Here is a 19,028-nt window from a genome sequence, read left to right as displayed (position 1 = left end):
GCAAAAGGCAAAATGTGCAAAAAACTAGGTAACATTTGCCCCATGCATCAAAATGCATGTCCCTTTTTCTTCTCTTTGGTGGATCTAGGGTGACCAGACAGCAAACATGAAAAATCGGGATGGGGGTGGGGGGTAATAGGAGCCTATATAAGAAAAAGACCCAAAAATCGGGACTGTCCCTATAAAATCGGGACATCTGGTCACCCTAGGTGGATCTACAAGCCGTGGCTGGAAGGAATGCTCATGCTAGAGATAAGGGTCAGTACAGCCAAGTCATCTTTCACTCTTATACTAGTTTTTTTTTTTTTTTTTTTTTTTTTTTAAAAAGAGAGAGAGAAAATTGCATATAATGGAGGCCCTGAGTTTGATTCTTAAAGGTTTTACCACCTTTATAAAGTGAATGAGGTGTTCTGAGGGAAGCTTAGTGCTTTCCCCATTGCCATTACCGATTTTGATTCCTCAAAGGGTTAAAATAGCAACAAAAATCCCATGCATGTTCAAAACAGGCTGTGTGGTGGAATCTGCTACTGGTGGACTCAATGAAGTAACTGCCTAAGATACATACACTAGCAAAGGTCAAATTTTATTGCATACAAAGGTATCATAACTGCTGTTACTGATTACAGTAATTCCTCACAGTGAGATGTATGCTATTACATAGAACAATCAGTAAGTTTAGGCTAGTAAGTTTTGGTGTTAGTTCTAATGGGCAGTAAAAAAAAAAATGGATCCCTTATTTAAGAGGTGATCCTTTCTTTGTAGGATGTTGAAGATTGAATTATACCAGGCACCAAGCTCTATCAATTCCCACTGACTTTACTCAGACTTCAGGGCACTCAGGAAACAAGCTTTAAACATGATTATTTATAATCATTTAATTGGAATTTTCTTCTACACCATAATAGATCTCGGAGGCAGGTTTTGATACCATCAATTGAAGTAAAAGCTTAGAGCCTGAGTTACACATATAAATAGGGTACAGATTCAGGCCCTCAAAAGCTGATTGTATAATCCTATTTGACATGTTCAAAACAAATTGAACCATTTTTGCTTGTAAATGACAAGCATTACCCAAATGTTTGGTGAGTTGAAAAGATTGTTAAACATTTGTAGGAAATACTGAGTTTGTGTAAGAAAGAGATACAAAATATTAAATTCACAGAAACAGTTTAAAAAGAAAACAAAAATATTTGGCATTTTGCATCTGTTCAAGGCAAGCAATAAATTTTACATTCCCTTTTACCCAGCTTTTTCCATGATTGAGAAATCTGTTTTACCAGCAACTGCCCTGCCATGAGACCATTCTAAAGATTTTAGCTCAACCTCAGTGCTGGCACAAGCATACTCAACTCTACTGGCTTATCCCAGTGATTACATTAACTTTGGTATATAGGGGAATCTCACTTCTCCCTCTCTAATCTACTAAAGGACAGCCTGAGCAAGCAACAACTGCAGTACTGCCACCACCAAAGTGTTTATTTTTTTAAAAATATTATGATGGGTTACTCCCCATTCCGGGGTGCCACCTGAGGTATTGGGTACCAATGAGCTCACCTATTCCACCAGCGTGGGCTCCCTTACCTTGTCCTGCTGAGCGGGGCCATCAAGCCTCCTCCAAACACACTACAACATAAACAAATTGAAATTCGCCCTCTCCCTCAATGTGGAGAGAGATATACACTGTTCCACACACACACACGAATTCCACAAACTGGGATTAGCGAAAACAAAACAAGTTTATTAAGCGATCATAAGGGTTAGCAAATAGATCAAAGTAGAATACCTCAGTAAATAAACAAAGGCCACAAACTGAGCTTAACACACTAGATAGGTAGGATATAAATTAGCAAATTCTCATGCTGAGTGATAAGCAGGCTGGCAGACTTTTAAGGCACAAGTTGCCTTGGCTTTCTCACATTTTCACACACAGGCTAAAGATCCTTCTAGCCTAGGACCACCACTTCCCACAGTTCAGTCCTTGCCCCTTAGCTGTTTCCAGGTATGTTGTTGCAGGGAGACTGAGGTCCCCCTATGATGTCATTGTCCCCCCTTTTATATCTTCTTCCGATTTTCTGTGACCTGGGTCAAACAGTTCACATTGTGTAGTGCTATCTCTGAGAGTCTTCAACTGTACACAATTCCTGGGGTAATCCTTGTGTGCATTTCCTCAATAAGTCATTAATATTGTTTGGCCTTTTTACTGTTGTACCTGAGAGGCTGCTTGTGGTGCTTTCAAACTCACAGCATGTTACAGTAACACACACATACCCAAACTTCATAACTTCACATACAATGATAGCACATACAATCCAATGAGATATTAATGTCTAGCAGATCAAGACTTTTAGAATGACATCTCACAAGACATACTCGGTACAAAACACATCCTAATTACATGACAGTGGTGGATATTGGGATGTCAGGGTGTCACAAGTATACTGTGTTTTTATTTGCTTTCAAATGCTTGCTTGGGCAGCTTATTATTTTAGGGAAGTTCTACGGCTTATGATATAAAGGAGGTCAGACTAGATCCAATGGTTCCTTCTGGCCTTAGAATCTATGTAGTGTTTTGAATCTGTTGAGTTACACTTGGATCATACTTTCAGGCTTTTCTTCCCAACCATATGTATAATTTTTTTTTTTTAATTACAATCTGAATCACAAGAATGTAAGTGCCGGACTTTAAGAAAAACACCTAGTATTGAGAGAGAGACTCTATAAAATCCCACCAGTTAGCAACATACTGGTGACAAAGTTTATTTGAGCAATTCACCAAATTAAGTTGGTTCCTCAGAAGAAATTAAGTGCACTCATCTTTGGCATTTTGTGCTAAAAGATCACTGCAACAAAAGCCGGTTTTGAGATAGAGATGAGGTGCTTTGTTCCTTAGTAAACTTTATCTGATTGAAGATTATTCAGGACTATAGCTGAAAACAAGCTTCAACCAAACAGAAATTCTATTGCTCAGTATTCATCGATATGAACTGAACGCCTGCACTGAGCTCACCCAAGCTCTGCCGGAGGGAGATTTTACCAAACACTCAAATCCTATTCACATATGCAGAATAATATTAAGCAAAATAAGCAAAGCTCCCTAGTCAGGACTCCCAGGAGCACAAGAGAAAAAGAAGATCCGCTACTCTTCAGCCAGGTGGACCCCACAGTATTTTGTATGAAAGACGTGAGGAGGGGAGAGCTCTCCTATTAGGTTCAGTAGGAGAAACAGAACTGCTCTTACCTTTATCTGATGCATGTCTTGATAATCTCTCTCCTGACTTTCCAAAATGCTGCTGCTGCAACCAAACATACACCCCCATCACTAACTTCCTACTCCTCTTCCATTTTAAATTAAAAAATCCTTTCTCGACAGGATCATCAAGTAACAGGGTGGGGCAGCCTACATGGCATCAATTAAAGTTATCTTCTATACTATAGAGATTATTAGCTCTTTAGGGCAGGGCTCATCTTTTCATTCGGTGTTTGTACAATGCCTAATACAAGGTGGTCCTGGTTCATGACTAGGGCTTCTAGGTGCTACAGTAATACAAATAATAATATAAAATGATTATGATTTTGGTACAGATAAGGTTCCAATTCTTGGAGCTATTAAGGTGACACTCCCAGTTCCTATGTTCCCTACTCCAAAGTGTGGTGTTGTATAAACAGTAACAATAATAATCTTTAATATTCTTCCCATCAGGGCCGGCTCCAGCATTTCTGCCGCCCCAAGCCAAAAAAAAAAAAAAAAAGCCGCGATCGCAATCGTGACTGGCGGCGGCAACTGGGGGGGGCGGGGGAGGGAGGAAGCTGCGATTGGCGGCGGCAGTTCGGCGGCAGGTCCTTCGCTCCTAGAGGGAGTGAGGGACGTGCCGCCCTTCTCCCTTGGCCACCCCAAGCACCTGCTTGTTAAGCTGGTGCCTGGAGCCAGCCCTGCTTGCCATGCTAAATGGGTAATTTGTCATATGGTCTGCTTGGCTTGAATGGTATCTGAAGTAGGCAATATAGCCCACTGGCATGTAAGTTACTTTAACATACTGTGCCAAAGCGTGACCCTATTCAACTTGTTTGCTCTCATGAAGTTACTAATTTAGTTATATATTTACAAAGGCCATGTCTACATTATGGAGACTATAGTATCATAGCTTTCTCACTATACCTATCCTAGCATAATCCTGTAGTGGAGACAGCTTACACTGATGGAAAATTTTTTCCTTTGTTTTAGGAACAGCACCTCCCTGAGCAATGATGGTAGTTAGGTTGACAAGCATAGATCCAGCTGTGTCTTGTTGATAAATTGTATAGTCAATTGCTTAATCACACTTTGGTTTATTATTTCATTATGAAATATATGGTCAAGAGACCAAATAACCACTCAGTGAGATTTATTAATATGGTACAGGAAAAAGATTCTATACAATACCCGTCTCTGAGGAGCCGTCCAAGGCAGCGATGTTACAATCACCTTATACAGAAGGTGTGCTCCTCAAGTTACACATTTCAGCTGCCATTATTTACATGATTTTACAAGTTACATTTCCCTACACGTAAAATCCAACCCAAATCCACCTATGCATCACTAAAATCCAACCCATCCATTTGTTCCAGTTCCCTAACTTCTTGTTCTGTTCCTTCCTTATCTTTGTTTTGGATACTACCATTCCAGGTACTTTTGCACGAAGGCACTTTCCTAGCTTTGTACTATGACAGAGAATGAACGTATCTTGACAAGTTTCCTAACTTTTTGCACCAAATGCTTACTTCAGCAAATGCAAAGTGTTATGGGGTACTTAGAATAAATTAACAGGATTCTGGTATAAGACAGTTTAGACTAGATCACTGTTATAATATTTATGCTTAATGCCTATTATTTTTTAATATATAATATTTTTATTTATTTATTTAGATGCTGGCTAGCATATATTCATCAACAGTTTACACTGAGATAAGTGCAGCATAACTATGGTGCTGCAGTACATGGATTTTTCACAGCTCTAAGTGCTATAGCTATACTGACCTAAATTTTAAGTCTAGACCAAGCCTAATTCTATTATATTTAAATCTTGTGTATGTAAACCCCCACAATTTTGCAGTAAGATAATAAGTCATACAGGTAAAAATTAGGCCAAGTTAATCTTATAGTAGCTTTACTTTAATATTTCCAATGCTAACAGCAGTCAAAATTCCCCTAGGAGTACAGAGGGGAGCAAGTAATCCAATGTAAAATTATGAATATAAGTATCTGCAATTTACACTAGTTGTGAAGTAAGTTCAGCCTACAAAAGCAATGGGCCAGGGGCTTTTTACATCCCTCTATTCCACCCAAGCTCCCGCTGTGCCACCATTGATCCTGTTCCATTTCAAAGACTCTCTGCAACACCTGTCCCCCATCTCTCATGCCAAGGTACCGCATTTTCTCCCAGGCCAGGGGCTCTGTGTACCCCTATTCCCCCCCCCCCCATTCCTCTTTATTCCCCACTCCACCATTCTTCCTTTTTCAGGGTGTCAACATTTTTCTACTGGTTTGGAAGGATGGGCAGTACTAAAATGAGAGAGATTCTTATGCTGGCATGTATTAATGTCTAGCATCAAACAATTATAGAGGTGGTTGAAGCTGATAGCTCTGCTAACCAAACGTCGAGGCGCTACTATGAGTCTCCTAGTGAATAAAATGGAATGTGTAATCGCTTTGAAAAAGACATGATTAAAAATTAAACAAAAGATTACAGTGAAACTAATTCTCAAGTTGCATAACTGTAGGCACCATTTTTTGCATTCAGCAATAGATATATAGAGGGCACATTCAAGATTTATCAGTCACAAAAACAATTTAGGTCAATATTGCACAATCCAGTTCTCTCAGCTTACGTCTGTTACCAATTTACCTTTGCTCCACAGCAGAAGGATATAAATTACACAAACAAGAGTAATTTATTTCCTCTGGGTCATGCAGTTTCTAGTCTCTCTCTCAGGAACTTATAGAAGCCTTAATTTTATTTGCCAGGGATGAAAGGCCTTTGTGTCAGTTGCAACAGCAACTAGTGTTTGGGCAGACGGGATAATGGTTACCCTTATATAGTGTATGTATAGCAGCACGTCACATCATGCAGCATTGGATTCTATGTACGATCAGAAGCTACAACTCTCAAGGGACTATTTGTAAAATAACAGTTTTCAGAAGTAATATGACATTTTACATACCAAATTTCTCTGCAGATCACTAGTTTAGAAGGCAGACTGCAGCAAGAGCACACGACAATCTATGTGCAATTCCATATAATCAATATGTAAGTACCTATTCCTATTATTTTATGTGTAATTTCTTTGGATTCTGCCAAAATTTTAAAGTGCTTACCCTCTACATAAGAGGATAAGTGTATGTACTTTGTATAATCAATCAGTTGCATAGCCAGCATTATCAGGGTGTTTGGGTAGGCACAGGGCTGGCTCCAGCATTTCTGCCGCCCCAAGCAAAAAAAAAAAAAAAAAAAAAAGGCGCGATCGGCGGCGGCAGTTCAGCGGCAGGTCCTTCGCTAGTAGAGGGAATGAGGGACCTGCCGCCCTCAAATTGCCGCAGGTGCCGCCCCTCTCCCTTGGCTGCCCCAAGCACCTGCTTGTTAAGCTGGTGCCTGGAGCCGGCCCCGGGTAGGCATTTAGAAGTCAGATAAAAAATTATCAGCATTTTATTGTAGCTTTGCAACTGACGATTTCTAGAATAAGGATTTTCAGACAAATTCTAGCTATGCAGGAACCTCTTCACCTCAACCTCCTCCAAGGAGATTTCTTGTGTATGGTAAGAGGGGTAATTAGCAACATTCATATAGCCAAGTCCAGATTGGTGAGCCAACGGGTAGTCTCAGAAATGGCTTGATACAAGCTAAGATACCACTGGCAAATGACTGAAGTGGGCACTGACTTAAGACTGGTCCCACAGTTTGCAACTGGGTTCCATAGACACATTGTGCATTGTTTCATCTTCCAGAGATGAGAGAGTTGACAGCGTCTACCATGTGATGTTCTCAAACAGTTCAATGTGGACCACTGTTTTTGGGGTAGATTGAAGCCTAGAAGTTCTTTTCTAGAATCTGGTGTTTGAGACATTATCCCAAATTTTTTTCCAGTGGGCCTCAGTATTGAGTGAGGACAATTTAAGAGCTTTACCCATTCCCAAGAAGAATGGAGAGATTTCAGGCATGTCTTTGGAAGGTTCTAGAGGTCCTCATGAACTAGTAAGTTCAGGTTGGACATGGTTCACTTGTACTTACAAGGTGTGTGTCTTGGTCTCTCTCTCTCTCTCTCTCTGGATCTTGGATGAGAGAGAATGTGCCAGAGTGGGCAACCATTGAACGGGTGTTGATTTTCATGTGTGTTATAATTCTCATTGTAGTATTAAGCTGCCTGTCCAGATCGATGTGCAATATTTAGCAATCAAGAACACATGCTAGATGCACTGTTTGAAGTGTCCACATGTAGTGGCACCCCATGTTGTGTCTACATGGTTTTTGGACAAAGCTAGTCTTCGCTTTTTGCATATCTTCTTCAGATGAACTTTAAAAGTCAAGCTTCTGTCCAAAGTTGCACCCAGGGACTTTGGATAGGGCTCATTTTGGACCTGTTGATCGCTGAAGGTCACACTAAGTAGTTCCTTGGCAGCTTTGTTGTTTAGGAGAAAGGCAGTTACCAAGATTTTTGGAGGAGGCATTGGGGCCGAGTTTCCAATATTGAAAGTATTCTGCCATTATCTTGAGGTTGGTGAAGAGGATGTTGCTGATGATAGTGAGGCCTTTTGCCTTGTACCACAAGAGCAATGTCATCAGCATAAATGAATTTATGTGAAATTGTGTAACATATGTCACGAATATAGATGTTGAATAGTGAAAGAGCCAGCAGGGATCCTTGAGGTTAACCATCTTTGAGGATGCATGCTTTGCTGATCTGCCCTTTCAAAAGGCATGCAATATTTACAGTGGCTGAACATTGTGGTCAGGAGTTGCACAGAGCTATGGTATTTGATGACCCTTGATACCTTGAGTCATAGCCAATCTCTTCATACCACGTCATAGGCAGTGGATAAATCTATTAGTGCTGTTCTGGGTTTTAGATTCTTCTGGAAGCCAGCCTCAATGTAACTATTAATGGCGAGAACCTGGTCACAGCAACTTTGTCCCAGTCTGAAACTGGCCTGTTCCTTTGGCAGGATGACCTCAAAGATAGGGGTGAGATGGGCCAGTAGAATCCGCTCCATTAACTTATAAGTTGTGGAGAGGAGCAATATTGGGTGATAACTGGCAGCATTATTTGGAGGTTTTCCATGTTTGAGGAGGCCAATGACTATTGCCTCATTCCAGGTTTTTGGAATCTTCCCTGTTTAAATACATAGCAGTAAATAGGTCTGCCAACCATACTTGTCCTAATGGACCCAAATTGTTAAGGAAATCAGGGTAAAGGCCATCCTTGGCAGCAGGTTTTCCACTTTTGGAGGCCATGAGGGCCTTGTTTATTTCTTCTGCAGTATAAGGAGATGATAGCAGCGAAGTGGTAGGGCTGCGTCGGACATTTGAAAAGAGCTCTTTCCTCAATCTTCTGTCTAGTGAACTTGTCGGTTTTGATCTTTGAGTTACAGAGAAGGTGTGCGGCAACAGAATTGGCTGTAATTTTCACTAAGTCAGCAGCTCCAAGATTATGGAGGAATGCCCAGGCTTTGCAACTGAAATGAGTGAAGTCAAGATCCTCCACTGTCTCATTCAATCTCTTCAGGCGAGCAGAGTTCATCTGGATCACCACTCTTCTCATGTTCTTTGAAGAATGCTTCTGTCTCCAGCTGCCAGCAAGAAATACAGACCTTGCGATATCTGTGAGGAATGCATTTAATAAGAAGGTGAACAAAGCGGGTCAGTTTTCTGGGATTGGTTTGATATGGTGTATCCAGTCTTCAACTTCTGCAGTATATGCAACCCAGTTTACTTTGCAGAAATTCTTGCATGGTGCTGATTCAATCAATGGAACTCCAAAGCAGACATGCAGAATAATGTGCCATTGTTGCTTCAGGAACAGTCCTTAGAAATTTCCTTGCAGCCTTGCAGAGGAATACCAGAATTGTCTTTAATCAGAAAGCATAGGTAGAGATTGTGTTTAGTATTCCAGCTGGCCAAGTAAAAAGTCAATAGTTTTAGGGTCGGGGAAAAAAAAAAAAAATGGACATTTGCAAACAAGGCCCAACCTGTGAGTTGCTAACCAGTTGCATCATTTCTACAAGAAAATGTCGTTCTCCTTAAGAACTCTTGAAAGATAGTCACGCTTAGCATGTGACAGACCTTCTAGAATTAAATTGGTACACACGTGGAGCTGGTCCAACGGTTCTTCAATGCTGTCCCTGACAAGGACTCAAAGATTTCACATTGCTAAAACCATACCAGGAGATCAACAAATTGATGTCTCGTAGCCTTTTGACATCATCTGTTGTGTAAACAAACAACATGTAATGGGAGCATCACATGAAGGTTTTTGTTTTGCAAGAGAGAGTAAATATTTCAAAGCAGTAAATTTTTGGCAAAGTTAAATATACTACTACTAATACTGCTAGTATTGGTTCCAACTCAACTCTTTACTGGTTTTAGGATGCTTGTTTGAAGAGACAAATTACAGCTCATTAAATTACAGTTTCTTATTTCTTCTTTTATAGTCCTATTGTATATACATTTTCCAGTTTTCTGTTCACTTTCACAGTTTGATGGTTGTTGGATCTGGGATTTTAATTTGGCTTATTAGTGTAGGTCTACACAGTCCATGGCAGCAAGCCTCTGAGCTCAGGTCGACAGACTTGGGCCCACATGGTGTCCCTAGCCTCTGTTTGCCAGAAACTGGGAATGAGCGACAGGGGATGGATCACTTGATGATTACCTGTTCTGTTCATTCTTCTAAGGCACCTGGCACTGGCCACTGTTGGAAGACAGGATACTGGGCTAGATGGACCTTTGGTCTGACCCAGGAGGGCCTTTCTTATGTTATTACCACACTACAAATAGCTGTGTAGACATTGCAGCTCAGGCTCTTAAACCTACAGAGCGAGGGTATGCCAAGCCACAACTTAAAAGCTCTGTCCTTAGAGCTATTTCTAGCACAGTAGCGTGAGCTCAAGTCTGTCGACTCGGTCAGAAGCTTGCGCCTACTGGCTGTGTAGACGTACCCATAGAGAGCATGAGATAGGGCTCTTCTTGGAGTGTGAATTTGAATTTTCATGAAGTCCCAATACGCAGGAGTGTTCTTATCCAGGATCCAGTGAGGCATTTTGGTTTGGCCCCCATCTATAAATTACAAGTCACTTAAATTAAAAAAATAAAAATCCTCCTAGGTTACAGAAAGTGTCCTCTAGTCCAGCGATACTCAGACTTCAGTAGTTCAGGAGCCAAATTAGCGATCAACATTATCCAAAAGAGCCACAGTAGTGTGAATTCATGGTTTCATTTACTATAGTACTATATATTCATATTTAAATAGTATGATAGAGAAATATATAGTTTATTATATATAGTTCTCACAGCAAAATGACTGACCAAGTATTATTTTATCACCTACAATTGGTTAATAACATAGTAAAAGCAACCTGATTGGTTAATTAAAATCACACTGTGTTTTAATATCTAGTGCTGCAAAGAGCCACTTGTGAGCCTTAGTATCACTGTTCTTGTCATTTCTAACACTCTTCAGCAACTTAGCATTTAGTCACCATGTTTCTTCATACAAACATACAAATCCCTTAAGTCATTTAATGCTTCCTCTAGTATTAGTTGATCACATCCTTCCTTTTGTCTGGCAAGTGTATACACAAAGCACTTTGAAAACATATTGACCAAAATGACACTTGATACTTGTAGAGCGTCGTGTGTTATTTTGGTCTTTTGTCCCAAAATTAATGGTAACAGATTGGGTAACTGTATCTTAAAAAAGGAATAAAAAGGTGAAGAACATCAAATTGGCTGACATGCTCTCATTTAGTCACTTTTGGAACTCAGCAGCTAACCTTGAGTTACTAGTTCATATTCAAGGAATGTTCACCAATCATTTTTATTGAATATGTTTTCATACCTTAGAACGATAAAAATATAAAGCTGAATTTGCTAAGTGCAGTATCTCTTCATTTAGTCTTTTTTCAAGTTTCTTCATCTCTTCAAAGCAATTATATTGAATGGATATGGAGCTAAAGTTAGACCAAATCTTCCTTCCATGGCTGGTTTTGTAGCATTATCAGGATACAAAAAGGTGAAATTTTGCATGAGATTTACAAACATCAAGAACAGCTCCATTTTTGCCAGCTGCTCTCCCATGCACACACGTTTACCTAAAGAGAGGTTAGAAAGGTAAATATTACTGATCCTTATACTGTTGACTTATTCAAATACAGCCCTACAACCTTGTTCCAAGCAGAGAAGGACTCAGATCTGAACTTTTTAAAGATGGGATTCAGAGTCTTGGTTTGGATTTCACTTGGTTTTATTGCTTAACATTAGAAGCACATACAGTCTTAACACTTTATGGCAGTAAAACCACTTCTATAGTATCACCTGATCCATCTTGGGGACACTACTGGGAGAAGGTTGCATTTATTTAAACAGGCAGCTGAGGTTGGTAGGAACTAAATTACTGTGTTTTGCAGGACACTCCCAAGAAGTTAAAAAAAAAAAAAAGCTTAAGTAATCAGTGTGCACCATACATGTTCAACTTTTATTCTATTTTCAACAATGAATATTATTTTCTATGACAAAATAAGAAAATGGCAAATGCCAAAGGCTTTTTGGAAGTGTAACTCTCATCCCAAACTTTAAACAAAAAAAGCCCATTCCAGCTGTATCTAGATATTTTACCAATTCCGAAAGGAATGAACATTTCTCTTTTGATTAGCTGGCCATTTTCATCCAGAAATCTTGTTGGTTGGAAGTCATCTGGTCTCTCCCATATATTTGGATCTCTGTGCACTGACCATAAGTTGGGCACAATCACACTGCCTTTAGGAATAGTATATCCCCGTAGCACTTCAAAACAAAAACAAACAGAGACAGGAGATTTGATAGCTGTTAGGAGCAAACATGAGAGATTTCATGCTTAACAGAAGAGGGACTATAGTTATTAAACAATAGCTCAGATCCTCAGCTATGGACAAGGAACACCCACCACATCTCAGGACAGAGGGTGAAAGTCTGGGTGCAAAGGTGGTCCTTGTGCTCCCCTGATTCTGGGCAGCCAGTATACTAAATTATGCTAATTGTCAGGGATCAACAGGGTGTGGGAAAGTCTCAGCCATGTTATGTTTTCAGAAAGTCTCACTCAATATACCAGCAGCAGACAGGAAGATTGAACAGAAGATGTTGTCCCACTAGAGGAACCCCTTACATTGGGATGATCCTCCCATAACTAATGCTGATAAAACTAGAATTCACTGGTGATACACTGCAAAGCAAACACTGCATGATGTGCGCCAATCCCTTTAATTTACTCAAATCATTTACCATTATCTAGAATAGCAGAGACATTTCAGATCTATTGTTGCAACCATTAAGCTGACCCCAAAAGTTTCACAGGAACACAGACAGGACCAGGCCTAGACTGCCAGCATTTTGAACACAGGACTTTCTCAAAATGTATTCCATTTCAACAATATTCCCCTGCCCACAAAAATCTATCCGTTCCAAAACCTTGCCCTCTCCCCCATATCCATTAATTCCATCTTTCCTTCCCCATCCTCACACACATAATTCTTCCCAATCTCTAGTCTAGTAAGTCTTGGCCTATCACGTTTCCCCTTTCTAGTTCCTAGTAATTCACTAAGGCTCCCCTATCTGGCAGCTGTTTATCAGAGCTGGCAGGCCATCCCACAAACTCTGATTCCAACCAGCAATTTGTCCTGCAGTCTGTCTGCAAGCTATTTGATTGGGTGGTGACGATGTCCCCTCTGATGTCCAGCTCAGTGGTCAGTTGGATTTGTGCTGGAGATGTCAGAGCTCCAAGTGTCAGCTCCTGAGAAGAAGGAGAGGGTCTGCCTGTAATAGCTACAGGAATCCCACTCAAAGCAGCAGTGGCTTGGCACCAGCTCTCCTCCTCCACATACACTGTTGTAGAGTCTAGCAGAAGGATGTAGCTCATCTCTCCATGACCTTGAAGCACTGCGGGGGGATGAAAGGAGGGAATTCTCCTTTAAGCAGCTAGCATCACTGTAGCAGGTGTTGAACAATTTAAAGAAGGATATGCTTTTGGGTGCTTGCAAGATGATTTTTTGCTACTTCCGACCCAGGTTAATCAATTCTTGTCTACCACTATCACATCCCTGGCAATAGGGACTAGCAACATGACTTTGGGAGAGGGTGAGATTATTGTTTTCTGTAGAAATAAAAACTAGCAGCACATTCCTTTCCAGCTTAGCAATCGGTTTACATCACGTTAATATTTTCAAGGCTCTTTGTGCCAGGAAAAGGGCTAGAGACTTTTTTGTTTTTGTAAAATGAAAGCTGAGATTCTCTTTACTATTCCCAAATGCTGGGTCTATCAACAAAGGCTCAAGCAATTCCTGTTCATCAGCAGATAGGATTCTAATTATGAAATACAGTACTCGGGCATCTTAAATTAATCACTTTGGATCATCAGATAAACATTCCTAGCCCTTGTCTAAAGAAATGGCATTTTACACACTGAAGTTACATCTATACCTGCATAACTTCAATGTTCATAAAGTTCTCACCACCTGTCCCATCAGACATTTCAGCCACAAAATGTAAAACAAAACAAAAAAACCTACAAACACTTACCAGCAGTTGCTGAGGCCATTCGAGGAACAGAAAGAGGAACAACCACAGTCATCCTCTGTACCTCCATGATGGTTGCCTCTGTGAAGGGCATATGAGCCTTGTCAGTGAGAGAAGGAGCTCTGTCACGCCCGGTGACCACTTCAATTTCTGCGTGAACCTTTTCTATGCAAAAGAAGGAAGGAGTAAAGAGAAAGATGAAAACTAGGAGCAAAGGCACTGACACACTTTCAGATTTACATCGTAATATAGTTGAGGAAAACTACACACTCTCTTTCCTCCTTGCCTCATCTCACCCAACCTACCAAAGGATAAATGAAAGCCGACTCTCTATTCTATCCTACCCTGTCATGTATATTAGGCCCAAAGTAATGGAGGAAGGTGAAAGCTCCTTCTTTCAACCTATTTTTATCATTTCATTGAGGGCTCATCATATAGTATTAAGTTCATTACAGCAGCATTCACTAGGTGCTTTCCACCCAGCTATGAAGATGGAGACCCTGCCCCAAAGAACTCTCAATCTAAAAAGACAAGCAAAAGATGAAGGGCAGGCCAGAGGGGAAAAATATCCAAACTGGGTTGTTTGTTTTTTTAAGTAATAGCTAATATTAGTTATCCACAACTTCCCTGGAAACCCTGTGCCTATAGTGGTTGTTCTGCTTGCCAGTTCTACCTTTCAGCATTAGACCTGCCACCTCCTCAACAGCGATTTAAGGTTAATTATCTGCTCAGTCAGCATAAGAAAAAGTTCTGTGTATTACCACAAAGGCAGGGAAAGGGATTCAGCAATTGTCACTTGCTAAACAGACATGTGCTGCCATCTATGGATTTGCTAAGGAAATTTCTGCTCAAATGAGGAACACAAAGTAAACAAACTTCTTTACAGTGATGACAGTGGGTTACCCATTTGCTTTTTTAAAATACCAGAGTTGCTTTTCTGTCTACATACACTAGGCCACCAAAGTGTTGTATCCCCATGATGCAGTCTGTAGGATCCTGCAGAGATTTGTGGGACTGTAATTAAACTACCTACATGCTTTGCTGTTTGCACTGCTGACTGCAAGGTGCAGGATTTCTTGACTTTTTAGCTAATAGCATATCTAGACTGCTACATTATCTTTGCTTAGTTAAAAAAAAAAAAAGCAGTAATTAGAAGTCCCTCAGATCCTGGACAAATATACTTATCTTTAACAGATAAGTTAGTCTTAAAGTCTATATCTGTTAGTCTTAAAGGTGCCACAGGACCCTCTGTTGCTTTTTACAGATTCAGACTAACATGGCTACCCCTCTGATACTTGATACTTATCTTTGGAATTCAGATAGGACTGGAGCCCAGTTAGTTTTGATCATCATGTATGTCTCTCCTTTCTCTCTCTCCCTCCTCCCCCTTGCCTCTCCCTCTTTAGCACCCACACGAGCTAAAAGTGGGGCTGCTTCTTCCAGCAAATAGCGAGATCAACTATTTCTTCCCACCTTGCCTCCCTTCTAGCCCAGCTTCTTCCTTGGCAGGAAGAGTTTGCCCCCAGCAAGTGCTTCTTCTGTGAACTGCCTGACCACTTCCTCATAAGAGCTGAAGAAGCCTCATGGCCAGGAACAAGAGGTGGCACAACAAGACTCCCAGGCAGGCCACATGAAAGCAGAGAAAAATATTATGATGTATAAAGTATGGGATGGCAGATCACACTGGTAAGGAGATAGTGCTGTTATATAAATCAATGTTTCACACTCCCCTGGAATACTACGCTCAGTTCTGGTCACCTCATCTCAAAACAGCAGAAAGAGATGGGGTTCAAAGACAAGTGACAAAAATGGTTCAAATCAACAGCAAAAAAAGAGAAAAATTACTAGCATGTGTAAGTGGAGAAAGAGGCTAAAGACACGAAACTCACAAACACCTTCTAAACCCCAACCCATGAAGTGGATTTTAGAATGTTTTTCATTCATATTATTGCTCTGTTAGCCAAAGTGGTAAAAATACTCCAACTCTAAAGTTGGGTGAGAAAATATCTTTTATTGGACAGATTTCTGTTGGTGAAAGAGAGACGCTTTCATGAGGCACTGCTGCTGATCCCGGTCGTACTCCTTCGCCTGCATTCCCTGAGCAATTTGCTTTCAGATGTTCACATTTCTACAGCTGGTTTGTAGCTGTGCCTGTACCGTCTTTTTTCCCCCCACAAGCTCAAGAGATCCAATATCTCCTGTTTACTCCAGGACAGAGCATGTCTAGAGAACGGCTAGATTTACTCACCAACTTCCAAGCTGGACAATCAGGAAAATGCATTTAAAAATTTTGTAGGGCTTTAAGGGGGCAATTTCCAGTCCCCGTGAGCCCTCGGCAGTGGAGTTCAGAATTGCGACCAGAGCAGTCAGTATTAGGCATTGTGGAACAGTTGCTGGAGGACTATTAAGGTCAGCATAGGTAATGCAATGGCTTGGGCGAGCCCCGGGCCATCCCGTTTTTACTTTAAGAAATATGGTCACCCTAGAAAAGGGTTTGTCCCTAGGTGATACGGTGTTTGGCTGTTCCTGTTCCAATCTAACAACAGGCAATAAAATGGTGTTTTAAATTAGCACTGAGTGAACTCATTTGTCTCCAGAATGCTGAACTGCTGTCCTATTGTACAATCTTTGCCTGAAGAAGATTTATGATTGAGTTTGGAGAATAAACTATTACCTTGACCTTTTTAAAAGAGATTACTCTAGATTAGGAGGCACTGACAGAAGTGTTGTAGGCAGTACTTACTACAGCCACGTCACAGTGCCTCGTACTTGAAACCTTCTTTGTCTAGCAGCTCTGGACTGAAACCTCGGGCTGGAGCTCAGGCTCTGAAACCTAGAGGGGGGGTTCCCAGCCAAAACATCAATGTATCCAAGTTTGACATGTCAACTAGCTGCAATATGTGCCTTAGATACATATCTAGAAAATTTAGGTGGCAAATGCACAGTATGGCAGGGATTGCGTGGGCAACATTAATGCCATTGGGGTACTTATGTTTTTCGGGGGAGGGCTTGTATTTGATTTCATTACATATACAATAAAACCAGGATATTGAGGTGCTCTACTAATTATTAGCCCTTTAAGTTACTTATACCTGTTTATAACTTTAATTTCAGATTAACACAATTTTGGGTTACTTGCCTGTCTGCCTTCCTGATAAAATACAGCACTATATAAAAACAACAACGCAGTCTTGTAGTCCAGTGTAGAGTAAATACGGTTAGAAAAGTCTCATTTACCTTGTACTTCTGGGTGGAGAGACATATAGAGCAGACACCAGAGCAGTGTGTTGGTAGTGGTGTCAGTACCTGCGATGAAGAGGTCACCAATGATAAAAAACAGGTAGTCTTCATTAAAGCTGCTCTCACTGTTGCTCTTTCTCTCTTCTTCCACTTGGAGGAGATACATATCAATGAAGTCCCTGGGATTTTCTCTATCCAGGGTGTCCCTGTGCTGTGCAATTATTTTCTTTAGAAAAGCTGTGACATCAAACTCAATTTGTCTCAGTTCTCTGAAAGGGCCAAAGGGAAGATAGTACAGCCAAGGACAAATGTTGACCAGAAATACATGGCTGTTTACACTTATCTCTAGCGCACGTGACATGAGACTTAGCATGGTCTTAAACTCAATGTCTTCATAGTCAAAGCGCCTGCCAAAGGCCATGGAACAGATAACATTGGACACAGAGTTGCTGATAATAGGAAAGGGGTTAAATGGATCCTTTCCATATCTTAGCATTTCTTCCTTCACATACTTCAGTTCTTCAATGATTTTGGGTTCCAGGCTATGCTTTCCTAATCCAAAATGACGAAGAGTTGAGTGAGAAAACTTCCTCTGTTGTCTCCATATGGGACCATATGGTGCAAAAACGACACCTGGGGAGGCGGTGGGGGAGGGAAGGGAATTAAAAAAAATAAAATAAAAAAAGTGAATCCCAAACTGAGCAGCTATATTCTCAAGGTGACATATTTAATTCCCCTCCCACCCACCCCAAAAAAGACACCTCAGAACCAGATCAGGAACTTTCCAAAAAGGAAGGAGAGTCGTGTGATCAAGGCACAGAACTAGGAGCCAGAGAAAGATGACTCTGTTCCAGCTCTACCCAAGACTTCTTACATGGCCTTGGGCAACTCTGTATCTCAGTTTTCCAATCTGTAAATTGGATCCAATCTGTAAAATGGCTACCTCAACAGGCTTAATGTTTGAAATACATTTTGAGATCCTCAGTTCGAAGGCACTACAGAACTATTATTATTGCTTACCGCAGGGGTAGGCAACCTATGGCACGTGTGCCGAAGGCGGCACGCGAGCTGATTTTTAGTGGCACTCACACTGCCTGGGTCCTGGCCACCGGTCTGGGGGGCTCTGCATTTTAATTTCATTTTAAATTAAGCTTCTTAAACATTTTAAAGACCTTATTTACTTTACATACAACAATAGTTTAGTTATATATTATAGACTTATAGAAAGAGACCATCTAAAAACATTAAAATGTATTACTGGCACGCGAAACCTTAAAATTAGAGTGAATAAATGAAGACTCGACACACCACTTCTGAAAGGTTGCTGACCCCTGGCTTACCGTCTTGTAAGCATTTCACAGGAATATCACGTTTTGGACATACGTTGGCAGTAACCCTTTAAACAAATGAACAAAAAAAAAAAAAAAAAAAGGAACCTCCTACACAAATGCCATGAGCAATGGAGATAACCAAATATTCAAACACAGTTTGTTCTGCACTGTGACATTACAGGACGACTCTCTCCATGGTACACACCTCCCCCGTACTGTCTGTGTTCATGCGACTCCCATGAAAGAGAAAATTCAAGTTGACCCCTACCTTTTTATGAAACAATTAGGCAACAGGATATAAAACCTACAGATAGACTGGGAAGGTGACTATATATTTAAAACTTCTGGGTAAAAATACCCTTGGATTTGCATCAGTAGGGAGTTTTCAAAACTTTAAACACACATTCTCCATGGGTGTTTCGTATTATGAAATCTACCCCAAGTCAATATTTTAAACTTTTCTGTTCATGGGCTTCTTTGGAGTCAACTATAAATATTAATTTACATGCAAATAGATACACCTTGTTGTATTTACAATAGTACTATAAATGTGTACAGTGTCTAACTATATAAACAAAACAAAAAGACAGCTAGCTACAGTGACTTACTCTGATCAGGTTTAGATGAATTTGGTTAACTTGGAAAAGTATTTTAAGCCATCAGAGCA

The 19,028-nt window shown here is 40.6% G+C and overlaps 1 protein-coding gene across 2 annotated transcripts in view; it reads right to left on the bottom strand.

Annotated features, from left to right (window-relative positions):
* Positions 1-1,715: 1,715 nt before the first annotated feature.
* Positions 1,716-19,028, bottom strand: part of LOC128837860 (cytochrome P450 2U1) — a 34,768-nt gene continuing 17,455 nt past the window's right edge. The window contains exons 2-5 of one of the 2 annotated variants that reach the window (XM_054029493.1): positions 17,028-17,663; positions 13,794-13,955; positions 11,859-12,026; positions 1,716-11,335 (exon numbers count right to left, since the gene is read on the bottom strand). In XM_054029493.1, coding sequence (XP_053885468.1) covers positions 11,157-11,335; positions 11,859-12,026; positions 13,794-13,955; positions 17,028-17,663 — 1,145 coding nt within the window. In that variant the 3' untranslated portion in view covers positions 1,716-11,156. Of the gene's footprint in view, positions 11,336-11,858; positions 13,155-13,793; positions 13,956-17,027; positions 17,664-19,028 lie in introns of those variants that run through there. The other variant, XM_054029492.1, reaches the window with a different exon arrangement.

Source organism: Malaclemys terrapin, chromosome 5 (assembly GCF_027887155.1).
Source record: "Malaclemys terrapin pileata isolate rMalTer1 chromosome 5, rMalTer1.hap1, whole genome shotgun sequence".
In the NCBI taxonomy this organism is placed as follows: Eukaryota; Metazoa; Chordata; order Testudines; family Emydidae; genus Malaclemys; species Malaclemys terrapin.
The sequence above is the reverse complement of the archived record's forward strand: the minus strand, read 5'-3'. Positions and strand labels throughout refer to the sequence as shown.